General features: G+C 57.5%; 1 protein-coding gene across 1 annotated transcript in view; it reads left to right on the plus strand.

Moving 5' to 3' along the window:
* Positions 1–11,388, plus strand: part of OTOF (otoferlin) — a 134,566-nt gene that overhangs the window by 12,414 nt on the left and 110,764 nt on the right. The window contains exon 2 of the mRNA XM_009890366.1: positions 7,956–8,014. Within this exon, the coding sequence (XP_009888668.1) occupies positions 7,956–8,014 (59 nt within the window). The remainder of the gene's footprint in view (positions 1–7,955; positions 8,015–11,388) is intronic.

Consider the following 11,388-nt stretch of genomic DNA (forward strand, 5'->3'; position numbering starts at 1 on the left):
TGGCTAAGCTGTTCCACCAAGAAAGTGTCACGGAAGGGGGCAGGAGAGACGACTTGCCTCGCACCGGGACCCGCCGTCGCTCGGGCTTCTTCTAAGGATGCTGCAGCAGCACTGGTCCTTCTGCTCGGCCCCACACCAGCTCCGACGCTTCCCGAGGAAAGCTGCAAAAGGAGCGCAAACTCCCCAGGGGTGCACAACCGTAGCAGCTGCCAAACCTTTTCCGATCCCCCCTCTCTCCCCCCCAAGGGCTTGGGGCAGGCTCGGCGTGAGCTGGCTGCGTGGTCCCGGATGTGTCCTCCCACGGGTGGGAGCCCACCGGCGGGGCAGAGGCGGCTGTGGGATGGTTTGACGGGGACGGCAATCCCTCCGCTCTGCGGACGTGCCGCGGGAGAGCAGGGGGGAGCAGGTATTTTCATCTCCTCCCAGCCAGCCCTGCCTGAAGTGGCCTTCCCTGCACTGCTTTAATGCCCGTAATGTCATTAAAAAAGCATAATTACCCCCTTATTTCCCTTATGCCTCCCAGCATCAGCACAGGGGGACAGGTTATGCAGGTTAAGTAACACCTCTGGGAGCAGGTTGTACCCCCAGACCAGTGCTGGAATAGTCCCAGCCCTAAGCCACCCCCGGGGACACCCCACCACCTCCCACGGCAGTGGGGAAGGGGGGATCTGCAGGAGGACCAGAGGCCACCATGGTTTTTCCCAGTGAGGAGGACCCATATTTCCAGTCCTGAGCGTGCCTGGCCACGAGCCTACGGGGCATGGATCCATCCCTGCCTCAAGATCTTTGCCTAAGAGCCGCTGTGAGACCCCACAGGTCCAACCAAAGGGGTGGTGGGAATGACACCCGCTTTGAGGTGCTGCCTCGTCCCTGTCACGCCGCCGAGGCTGGCAGCCGTGCTGAGCGGCGCCCTGAGATGCGGCACTGCGCCCGCTGCGCTCCCGCTGCACACACCCTCTCCTGCTCCTGCCGCTTCCCTCCTCAGAGCCCTTATGGGGCACCAGGACGTTTCTCCAGGACTCCCCATATTCCCATCCCCGTCGTCCTCCCAGGCGCGAGCTGGCTGCTACACGGAGCGGGATTACCATCGCTGTCACACCATCCAGGGAGGATGACACTAAATTTCACAGCTATTTCCTTCCCCGATGCTGAGCTGCGAGGAGCTGGGCTCCTCGGGGACATTTCTTTCCCTCGGAAGAGATTCGGTGTCATCTTTGAGGACAGTTGGGTCAGGGTTGGGAAATTTTTTTCCTGGTAGTTTGCTGCAATCGATTTCTGTGCAAAGAGGGGGTTTAGTGTCACGCTGTGAATGTAACGGGTATCACCGATACCTGCCTCTTCCCCTGCTCGTCCCGGGCAGCCACGGAGGTCGTGACCAGGAGACCCAATCCCGGTGTCTTCTGCAAGCTCCATCCTAGAGGAGAGGCTCCCGGTGACCAGACCCATCAGGGCTGGAGCCGGAGGTTGTGGAGAGCAAAATCCTACTGCTAAAAGGGTGGTGGAGGTGGGTCAGGGAGTGACCCCACGCGGGGCTGTGTCGGGGAGGGTGGGTAGATTGGGACCAACCCAACCCTTGGATGGGATGGCCCGTGAGAGGGTTTTGGTCTCATTCCCTGTTGATGCCACTCGGTGCGTGCCCAAAGCTGCAGCAAGCCTTGCCTGTGCCCGGAGCAGCAGTTTAACGTCTTACGTTAACATTTAGCTCCAGAGCCTATCTACACCTTCCCCAAATTCCTCATCCCAAAAGGGGAACCCGTGGAGGCAGTTCTGTGACTGTCCTGCGGACAGGGAAGCCCAGGGGCAGGTTCCCTGGGTACCTCTGACACGTAGGAGCATCAGTTCGGGTTGTTGGAGAGCACTGAGCCTGGGGCACCGGGGGCTAATACGAGACGTGGATCCAGGACAGGACCTTGCGAGGGGGACAGGACCTTGTTCTGGATGAGGGGACTGGAATGAGGACAGTGAGGACCGTCCACCACGAGAACACATAAGCAGTACCATCCTTGCGGAAAGGTTTCTGACACACTGTGGGGTTCAACAGTTGTAGTAATAGTAAGATCGGAGTTCTCACAGGCTCATGGTCTTTTCTTGATGTGCCTTATGGTACTTGTGAGGATTGGTTCATGCCACGTTGCTCCTTGCTTTGGAGGAGCCAGGGACGGGTCCTGCAGGTGCCTGGGCTGGATCTTATGCTGCCCCAGTGGGTCCCAGCGGTGGGTTTCAACCGGTGGCTGCTGGCCCCCGTCTCTGGGGATGCACAGCACAGCGTTGCACTGCCTTCTGCGAGAAGACCTGCCTGCCCCCGGGGTGTTTAGGGCACGGCCATAGTGCTGTTGGGCTAACGGATGTGTAAGCGCATCCCGCAGCTGGGAACAGGGTCTGCTCTCCACCGGGTCCCACGCTGGAGGTGGCCATGAAGCGTCCCAGCACACCGGGCACTTGGCGCATGGATGGGGCAGAGCTCCTCTGGTGTTTAGTGCCTCTGTGGCGCAGGCAGTGCTTCGCTGTCCCCTTGCCCCATGAGAATTTGGGAGTGATGGGGAGCAGAGTCATAGCATGGGGCGTTTAGTGCTGCTGTGGAGCTCCGTTATTTATCCTGTTGGCTGTTTCATCCACTCTGACCAACTCTTGAGATCCCTGGCTCTATTTTTGCACTTTAATTAAAACGATGCTGTGCCATCAGTTCTCCAGTCCCCATCCATGCTGGACATGGCTCTTCCCTCCAACCAGCATCCATCCAAACTGCCCCAGGGCTGCACAGCCCTTGGCTAACCCCTGCCCTGGGATGGGATGGGATGGGATGGGATGGGATGGGACGGAATGGGACAGGATGGAGCAAGGAATGTTGGTCTGGACCCTCAGTGCAAGACCCGGGTGATTCTACCCCTCTGCTGCGCTCTGCTCTGGGGAGACCCCCCTGCAGTGCTGCCTCCAGCTCGGGGGCCTCAGCACAGGAGAGACATGGACCTGGTGGAGCGGGGCCAGAGGAGGCCCCGGAGATGCTGGGAGGGCTGGAGCCCCTCTGCTGGGAGGACAGGCTGGGAGAGTTGGGGGGGTTCAGCCTGGAGAAGAGAAGGCCAAAAAGGGGAGACCTCAGAGCCCCTTCCAGTGCCTAAAGGGGCTCCAGGAGAGCTGGGGGGGGACTCTGGGTCAGGGAGGGGAGCCGTGGGATGAGGGGGACGCTTTGACACTGACAGAGGGGAGATTTTGGGGAGAACTTCTTCCCTGTGCGGGCGGTGATCCCCTGGGGCAGGTTGCCCCGAGAAGCTGTGGCTGCCCCATCCCTGGAGGTGTTCAAGGCCAGGTTGGACGGGGCTTGGAGCAACCTGGGCTGGTGGGAGGTGGCCCTGCCCAGGGCGGGGGGTGGAATGAGATGGTCTTCAAGGTCCCTTCCGACCCAAACCATTCTGTGAACATCCTGGCATGGATGGTTTGGTTTTGGTGCCATAGTGTCTAGAGGGAAGAGTCTCCTGCCTTTCTCCAGTGCCTCTAGACGGGACTTTAGACCCCTTCAGCGTGGAGTGCGTTGACTTTCACTGGCCTAGCATCCCTCACTGCTCCTCACAGCACCGGACAGGTTGAATGTTGTGCTGATGCTCCTCACCACCCCGGGTTTCCTGGAGTTCCTGAGCGTTGCAGAGAGGGATGCTCTTCGCTAGTCAACCTACCATCCAACCTCCTCCTCCCTCTCCTCACCCGCCAGCAGCACAGCCCGGGGGTTTGGGCAGAGCTCCCCAAGTGGGTTTTTGCTCATTCAGCCAAAAGCATCTATTATTGCACGAAAAGAAGTTAAAGAAAGAGTTCACCTTGGGTGTGACGGGCTGCTGTGTGCACTCCTGCAGGTGGGCAGTGCTCTGCAGCGCTGCTTGACTTCAGCTCTGGTGGGAGATGAATAAATCACAGCCTTGATAAAAGCGTTCCTGAGAAAGGGCTGAGACTGACAGCTGTGTGGGATGGCTACAGAAGAACGCTGCTCCTCTTCTCCCAGTGATCCCCACACTGCCGGCAACCCCCGTGAGCCATAGCTGCGCTATTTGCAAATAGGAGAAACTGAGGCATGGACAGGAGAGCTCCCAGTTCTGGACCCATGGGACAAGCCAGGTTACCCGGCTCCCAGTCTGGAAGAGGAAGGGAAGAGGTGGGCTCTGCAGGGTGACCAAAATCAGCTCCCAGCCCTGAGCGTGAGGGAGTTGTCCCCCACCACGGCGTTGGATTTGACTCACCAAACTCCCAGGGGATGCTCCTGCCCTGGGAGGTTAGGGGGTGATGGTAACCAACAAGATCCCTTGCCTTTATCACCCTCCCAGTTGTTCATAGGAGATTTGGGGCTGGTTTTGAAGTTCAGTGACCCATAAGGTGCCCATCATAGAATCATAGAACTGTCTCAGTTGGAAGACACCCTTGGGATCGTCGAGTCCAACCACCTACCCTACTCTACAAAGTTCTCCCCTACACCATATCCCCCAACACCACATCTAAACGGCTCTTAAACACCTCCAGGGATGGGAACTCCCCCCCCCCCCTGGGCAGCCTATTCCAGTGCCCGACCACTCTGTCTGTGAAAAATTCTTTCCTAATGTTCAGTCTAAATCTCCCCTGTTGGAGCTTGAAGCCATTCCCTCTCGTTCTGTCATCGCTCCCCAGCAGCTGCCCTGTGCGTGCTCCAGGTTGGCTGAAAAGACCTCCAAAGCCCCAAATCTGTTGCCGTTGCAGCTCTCCACTTCTCCGCCTCTTTGCTCTGCAGGTGAAACTCAGCTAGGGGTGGATTTGGGGTTTTCTGAAAATCCTTGCTCCTCAGGCTGCCTGCCAGGGAAGAGCAGAAAAATAGTGAATTTTCTTCAGCTTGCCCACTTCGGGGGTGGAACAGGGACGGATCTCATACAGGGTCGCTTGCCTGTAGCAGTTTTCACTCTTAGACCAGCCTAATTGCATTTGTGAAGGAGAGGACTTGTGCCCCGGTGCAATTAGAGAGCTTGCCAGCTAATTGATCACAGATGGAGTTATAAAGAGCTTCTTGGCGAGGCTTCCCCTCTGGATTAGCGTGTGTAAATGAGGGAGATCACTCACGGATACCCCCTGGAGCACCACCGGGCACCGGTGGATAATGATACTGCTGTAATGAAACATCAGCGTGATGCTTGCTGGCTTGGCAGAGGACGGAGCAGGGAGGGTCCCACCATGTCAGCTTCTCTTAAGTCGTGCTCTTCGGAGAAATATTTCAGGTGGCACATTGGAATGTCTTCTCCCAGATACTGCTCCCAACAGCTGATTCCAAGCCCTGTCCAACCTGGCCTTGAACACCTCCAGGGATGGGGCAGCCACAGCTTCTCGGGGCAACCTGCCCCAGGGGATCACCACCCACACAGGAAGCACTTTCTTCCTCATATCTCATCTCCATCTCCCCTCTGTCAGTGTCAAACCGTTCCCCCTCGTCCCACGGCTCCCCTCCCTGACCCAGAGTCCCCCCCCAGCTCTCCTGGAGCCCCTTTAGGCACTGGAAGGGGCTCTGAGCTCTCCCCTTTTTGGCCTTCTCTTCTCCAGGCTGAACCCCCCCAACTCTCCCAGCCTGTCCTCCCAGCAGAGGGGCTCCAGCCCTCCCAGCGTCTTGGTGGCCCTACTCCTGGTGGCTCCATCCCAGCAGAGGAGTGAACCCATTCCCATTCCAGGTCCCCTCTGTTGGGCGAAGAGGGACTGGGCTGCATCCCACTGCAGCTCCCATCCCACCCCATGGAAAGCAAGGAGGCAACCAGCACTGGGGGCAACCAGCAAGATTTGTGGGTCTTCTCCACTCTCACCCGGCGTCGCTTGGCAGGAGATACATACAGTGCTGTGCCTCTGTGCCCGAGGAACTCGTACATCCGTGGGTGAAGTGATTCACAGCAGGGAACTGGGAGGGTGGTTCAGGATACAGGAGGCACCTCCTGGGTTTGCGTTACCCAGGTGGGATGCTGCAGGCAGGAGAAAGCCCGACAAAATGATTTTCTGGCTGTCCTTGCGTGACAATTAAATCAGAAAGGAGTGCGCTATGGGGACGGGGCATTCCCTGCAAAGAGCCGTGTCATCAGCAGCCCTCAGTCTTCGGTAAAATAAACTCAAAGTTGACCCCTGCGGCAATAAGGGATGCCCTGGCCCCCGCTTCCCCCGACGGCAGGTTGTCTGCGCAGTGCTGGGCCCAAACCAGCCTCACGCACAGAGATGTTTTTAATTACCCAGGAGATAGTTTTCCTTCCTGGAAGGGAAAGCCTCGATGTGACTCAGTGATTAAATATTAGCATTTTTATAAGTTTTCCTCCTGCCGTGTTATGAAGTGGGCATTAACTAGAAATATTGATTCAGGGGGGTGTGGGTGGGTAAGGTTATCCTGCGGAGAGCAGCTGAAAGCACGGGCCAACCTCTGAGCTGGGGCTCCTTGGGGAAAAAACTGATTATTTCAATAACGAACGCACGTGCCTGGCTGCTCTCCCTGGGCTTCCCCTCCCCAGCAGCTCCTCCTCTCGTCCCCCTCACCGGGGGCTTTCGAGGCTCCTCTGCCTTCGCAGGCAGCGCAGCTCGAGCTCCTTGTCCTCCCCGAGTCCGTGCCCCGGGGCAGTGCCCGGCCAACGCGGGGCGGTGGTGGTGGAGGGATGGAGGGATGATGACATCTGGGTGGGCATGGGTGGCCTCATCCCTGCGGTTGGGCTCATACCTGCGGATGCTCTGCTCTGTGCAGGAGCTGAGGTGGTTTTCTTGGGGCAGCTAGTCCTAAATCTCATCCCTGGGTTTGAGGATGCTTCTGGGGTGTGTAGACCTGCAGCCTAATGCCCCGAAGCTTGAGGAGCCCCTGTACAACCAAAATAAAAGCCAGTGCAGATACTGCCACCATCCCCATCCCCATCTACGTGCTCTGGTTCATCTGCTCTGCAAGACTTGAACACACCAATTAAATATGCTCCAGAAAACCCTTCTTAAATAGCTCTTAAAGTGGGTTAATGTGGTGTTTAGTGCCGGTGTGGGGGAGCTGAAGCTGGGTTCACCCTCTTGCCTGGGCTGTGTCCCCTCTACACCCCCTTTGCACACACACACACATGTGCATGCTGTGCTGTCACACCTTCGCAGGTGCCTTTTCCCTGTCCCAGGCAATGCCCACAGCCTGTGCTCCATCCAGGCCACCCCCGTAGATCCCACCCTGGGGTCTCGCTGCTGCTGCTGCTGTGCAGCCCCCACCTGTGTCTCCCCCCCCAGCCAAACCTCGCATCACAGAATCACAGAATGGTTTGGGTTGGAAGGGACCTTGACGATCATCTCGTTCCCACCCACTGCCCTGGGCAGGGACACCTCCCCCCAGCCCAGGTTGCTCCAAGCCCCGTCCAACCTGGCCTTGAACACCTCCAGGGATGGGGCAGCCACAGCTTTTCACAGCCCAGGGCTCATCACCCACACAGGAAACAATTTCTTCCCAATATCTCATCTCCATCTCCCCTCTGTCAGTGTCAAACCGTTCCCCCTCGTCCCACGGCTCCCCTCCCTGACCCAGAGTCCCTCCCCAGCTCTCCTGGAGCCCCTTTAGGCACTGGAAGGGGCTCTGAGCTCTCCCCTTTTTGGCCTTCTCTTCTCCAGGCTGAACCCCCCCAACTCTCCCAGCCTGTCCTCCCAGCAGAGGGGCTCCAGCCCTCCCAGCATCTCCAGGGCCTCCTCTGGCCCCGCTCCACCAGGTCCATGTCTCTCCTGTGCTGAGGCCCCCGAGCTGGAGGCAGCACTGCAGGGGGGTCTCCCCAGAGCAGAGCGCAGCAGAGGGCCACAATCCCCCCCTTGACACCCCCGAGCCCTTCTCGGCAGCGCTGCTCTCCATCCCTCCATCCCCAGCCTGGATTTGTGCTTGGGATTGCCCCAACCTACATGCAGGACACTGCACTTGGCCTCGGTGAACTTCATGATGTCTCACTGCAACCAACCTGCTTCTCCTCTCCCCTCTCCAGGGCTCTCCTTCTACACCCGAGTGCTTGAAAATTGCGAGGACGAGGCCAGGTTTGATGAGGTAAGAGAAGACGTGTTTTCCTCGTGGTCTGTCTCCAACATCTGGTCTGCTTTGCTGTGTCTCCCTGTCCTGGTCCCCAATTTAAGTGTGTTGGCATCTTCCTTGTCTGCTCCAGACTTTCTCCTGGGAGGCACCAAATGGGTCTCGTGGCTGTGGTCTGGCTGGGGCTGAGGACATGGTGCAACCCGTGACGTGGAAATAGCCCTACAGCATTTCCCCTTGGGGTGATTTATTGAAAAAAAAAAAATTAAAAAAAGCCCACGTTTGCTCTGAAGTTTCAGGAAAAATTGCTTGTCTCCACTGGGCAAATCTCCCTGGGCTCTTGGCTCTCCTTTCCCTTGCCTTGGGGGGGAAAAACTCCTCCTTGTCTCAAATCCCCGGTGGCTCAGTTGTTGATGCTCAGCCTGCCCGCCCCCATCTGCATCCCTCTGCTCCTGCGGGGTGACAAGCCCATTAATCAGCTTTGGGTGCCGATCGGATGATGGATCGGCCTTCAGCGCTCGGCTTTGGGCTTGGAAAGGGAGGGAGAAGGAATTGAAACCCAATTTCTGAGTGGCTTTAAAATACAGCCTTTTCTTAAGCAGTTACCAAGAAAATATGCTGAGGTGATTGAAATAGGGTCACCCACACAAGTAGGGAATAGAGGTGCTGCTAAGAAGCCACATTCAGAATGGAAATATGCTTTCAAAAGAGAACGGGTGTTTCCTCTAATCGCTTTGTGTTTCTCGAAGAAGATAACCTGTTCGCAGGGGCTGGAGAATACCAGAGGCTATGAGGAATATTAAGATCTTTAAATTGTTTATCGCTTTCTAAAGCGTTTTCCCCCTTTAGAAAAATATAGTTTCACCCCGGTTCCAGGTGTGGGATGTTTTTGTGGAGTGATAAATCCCGTGGTGTTCCCAGCTTGCGTGGCCAGAAGCACACCCAGCTCTCCCTGCCCCTCTGTGCCCTGGCAGGGGTTAGTCCTCTCTCTGGGTTTTAGGGGAAGAGCTTAAACTCAGGTTCCCCTAAACTGCCAGGGAGGATTAAAGGGCAGGGGGATCCCAGGGCACGGGCAGGGTGGGATGTGCCACCGGTACCCGCAGGGCTGCACGGGGTCAGTGAGGCACAGGGAGAAGAGGGATGGAGATGTGACTCCAACCACGCTCCTACAGAGCCGAGGCAGCCAGGGGAAGCTGCTGCTGCTAATGGCATGTGGGTTTCTATACATCTGCACACAGCGATCTGTTAGTATAATAACTGATTTGAATAACAACCACGGAGGTGTGCAGCAGCGGAGCTGCCTGCATCACAAAACTCATTGTGATTTGAATGAGGAGATCCTTCCCTGCCGGGGCTGGAGAGCTGGAAGGCTCCGCTCGCTGCCTCAGGCCTGGGGGGATGCCAGATGCTGACTGCTTCTAGTGATTGGTGCTGCACAGCCATCTGGGAGCATCCCAGCCACGATCTGAGCATCCCAGAAAAGCTCTGAGCATCCCAGCCCTGCTCTGAGCATCCCAGCCCTGCTCTGAGCATCCCAGCCCTGCTCTGAGCATCCCAGCCCTGCTCTGAGCATCCCAGCCCTGCTCTGAGCATCCCAGCCCTGCTCTGAGCATCCCAGCCCTGCTCTGAGCATCCCAGCCCTGCTCTGAGCATCCCAGCCCTGCTCTGAGCATCCCAGCCCTGCTCTGAGCATCCCAGCCCTGCTCTGAGCATCCCAGCCCTGCTCTGAGCATCCCAGCCCTGCTCTGAGCATCCCAGCCCTGCTCTGAGCATCCCAGCCCTGCTCTGAGCATCCCAGCCCTGCTCTGAGCATCCCAGCCCTGCTCTGAGCATCCCAGCCCTGCTCTGAGCATCCCAGCCCTGCTCTGAGCATCCCAGCCCTGCTCTGAGCATCCCAGCCCTGCTCTGAGCATCCCAGCCCTGCTCTGAGCATCCCAGCCCTGCTCTGAGCATCCCAGCCCTGCTCTGAGCATCCCAGCCCTGCTCTGAGCATCCCAGCCCTGCTCTGAGCATCCCAGCCCTGCTCTGAGCATCCCAGCCCTGCTCTGAGCATCCCAGCCCTGCTCTGAGCATCCCAGCCCTGCTCTGAGCATCCCAGCCCCGCTCTGAGCATCCTGCACAGCCATCTGGGAGCATCCCAGCCATGTTCTGAGCATCCCAGCCCTGCTCTGAGCATCCCAACCATGCTCTGAGCATCCCAGAAAAGCTCTGAGCATCCCAGCCCTGCTCTGAGCCCCCTGCAGTTCCCAGTAGCATGCAGAAGAGGACAGGCATTGGTGCATCAGGTATAAGAGCCTTGAGCCACAGGTGTATGTTAGTGTGGATCATATTTTCTTCTAGTGCCTCTTCCTGCATTTGTGAGGATGAGCCTCAGGCTGTCCCCATCTCTGTGTTTCTATCAATCACGTTTATCACAGTTCCTCCTATGAGAGCCTCATGTAAACCTGGTTAAAGTCACCCTGGTAGTATGTACACAGTGAATTGCAGCAGAGTAAGGCAAGTTGATCTGGAGCAACCTTGCATGCCTGCACCAAGCTTTGAGCTCTTCTGGTCTCCTTATGCTGGGTGATAGGCGATGCAGCAGCAGCAGCTTGTCTGTACCCCTCCCCTACAAATACCCTGTGTTTTCTCATCAAACACTTGGGTCCAGCCGGAGGAAACTCCAGTGTGAATCAGAGGTTAATTTGCACGGGGAACCAGGGTCAGCATGGAGCCCTGGCAGGGATGACATGAGGGTGTGCAACTGCTGGCTGCTCCAGGGCTTGGGACCTGCCAAACATCAGTAACCACGGTGGTTTTTAAGTTAAGCACGTTCCTAAGTCTTTCCTCTGCCAGTAGGAGAGTGTCATAGAATCATAAAATCATTGAATGGTTTGGGTTGGAAGGGACTTTGCAGATCACCCAGTCCCACCCCCTGCCCCGGGCAGGGACACCTCCCACTAGACCAGGTTGCTCCAAGCCCCGTCCAACCTGGCCTTGAACACCTCCAGGGATGGGGCAGCCACAGCTTCTCGGGGCAACCTGCCCCAGGGGATCACCACCCTCAGAATGAAAAATTTCTTCCTAATATCCAATCTAAATCTACCTTATTTCAGTTTAAAGCCATTCCCCCTCCTCCTATCACTCCATGCCTTGTAAAAAGTCCCTCCCCAGCTCTCCTGGAGCCCCTTTAGGCACTGGAAGGGGCTCTGAGCTCTCCCCTTTTTGGCCTTCTCTTCTCCAGGCTGAACCCCCCCAACTCTCCCAGCCTGTCCTCCCAGCAGAGGGGCTCCAGCCCTCCCAGCATCTCCGGGGCCTCCTCTGGCCCCGCTCCACCAGGTCCATGTCTCTCCTGTGCTGAGGCCCCCGAGCTGGAGGCAGCACTGCAGGGGGGTCTCCCCAGAGCAGAGCGC

The sequence above is a fragment of the Charadrius vociferus genome, unplaced genomic scaffold (assembly GCF_000708025.1).
Source record: "Charadrius vociferus isolate BGI_N301 unplaced genomic scaffold, ASM70802v2 scaffold647, whole genome shotgun sequence".
Lineage (NCBI taxonomy): Eukaryota > Metazoa > Chordata > Aves > Charadriiformes > Charadriidae > Charadrius > Charadrius vociferus.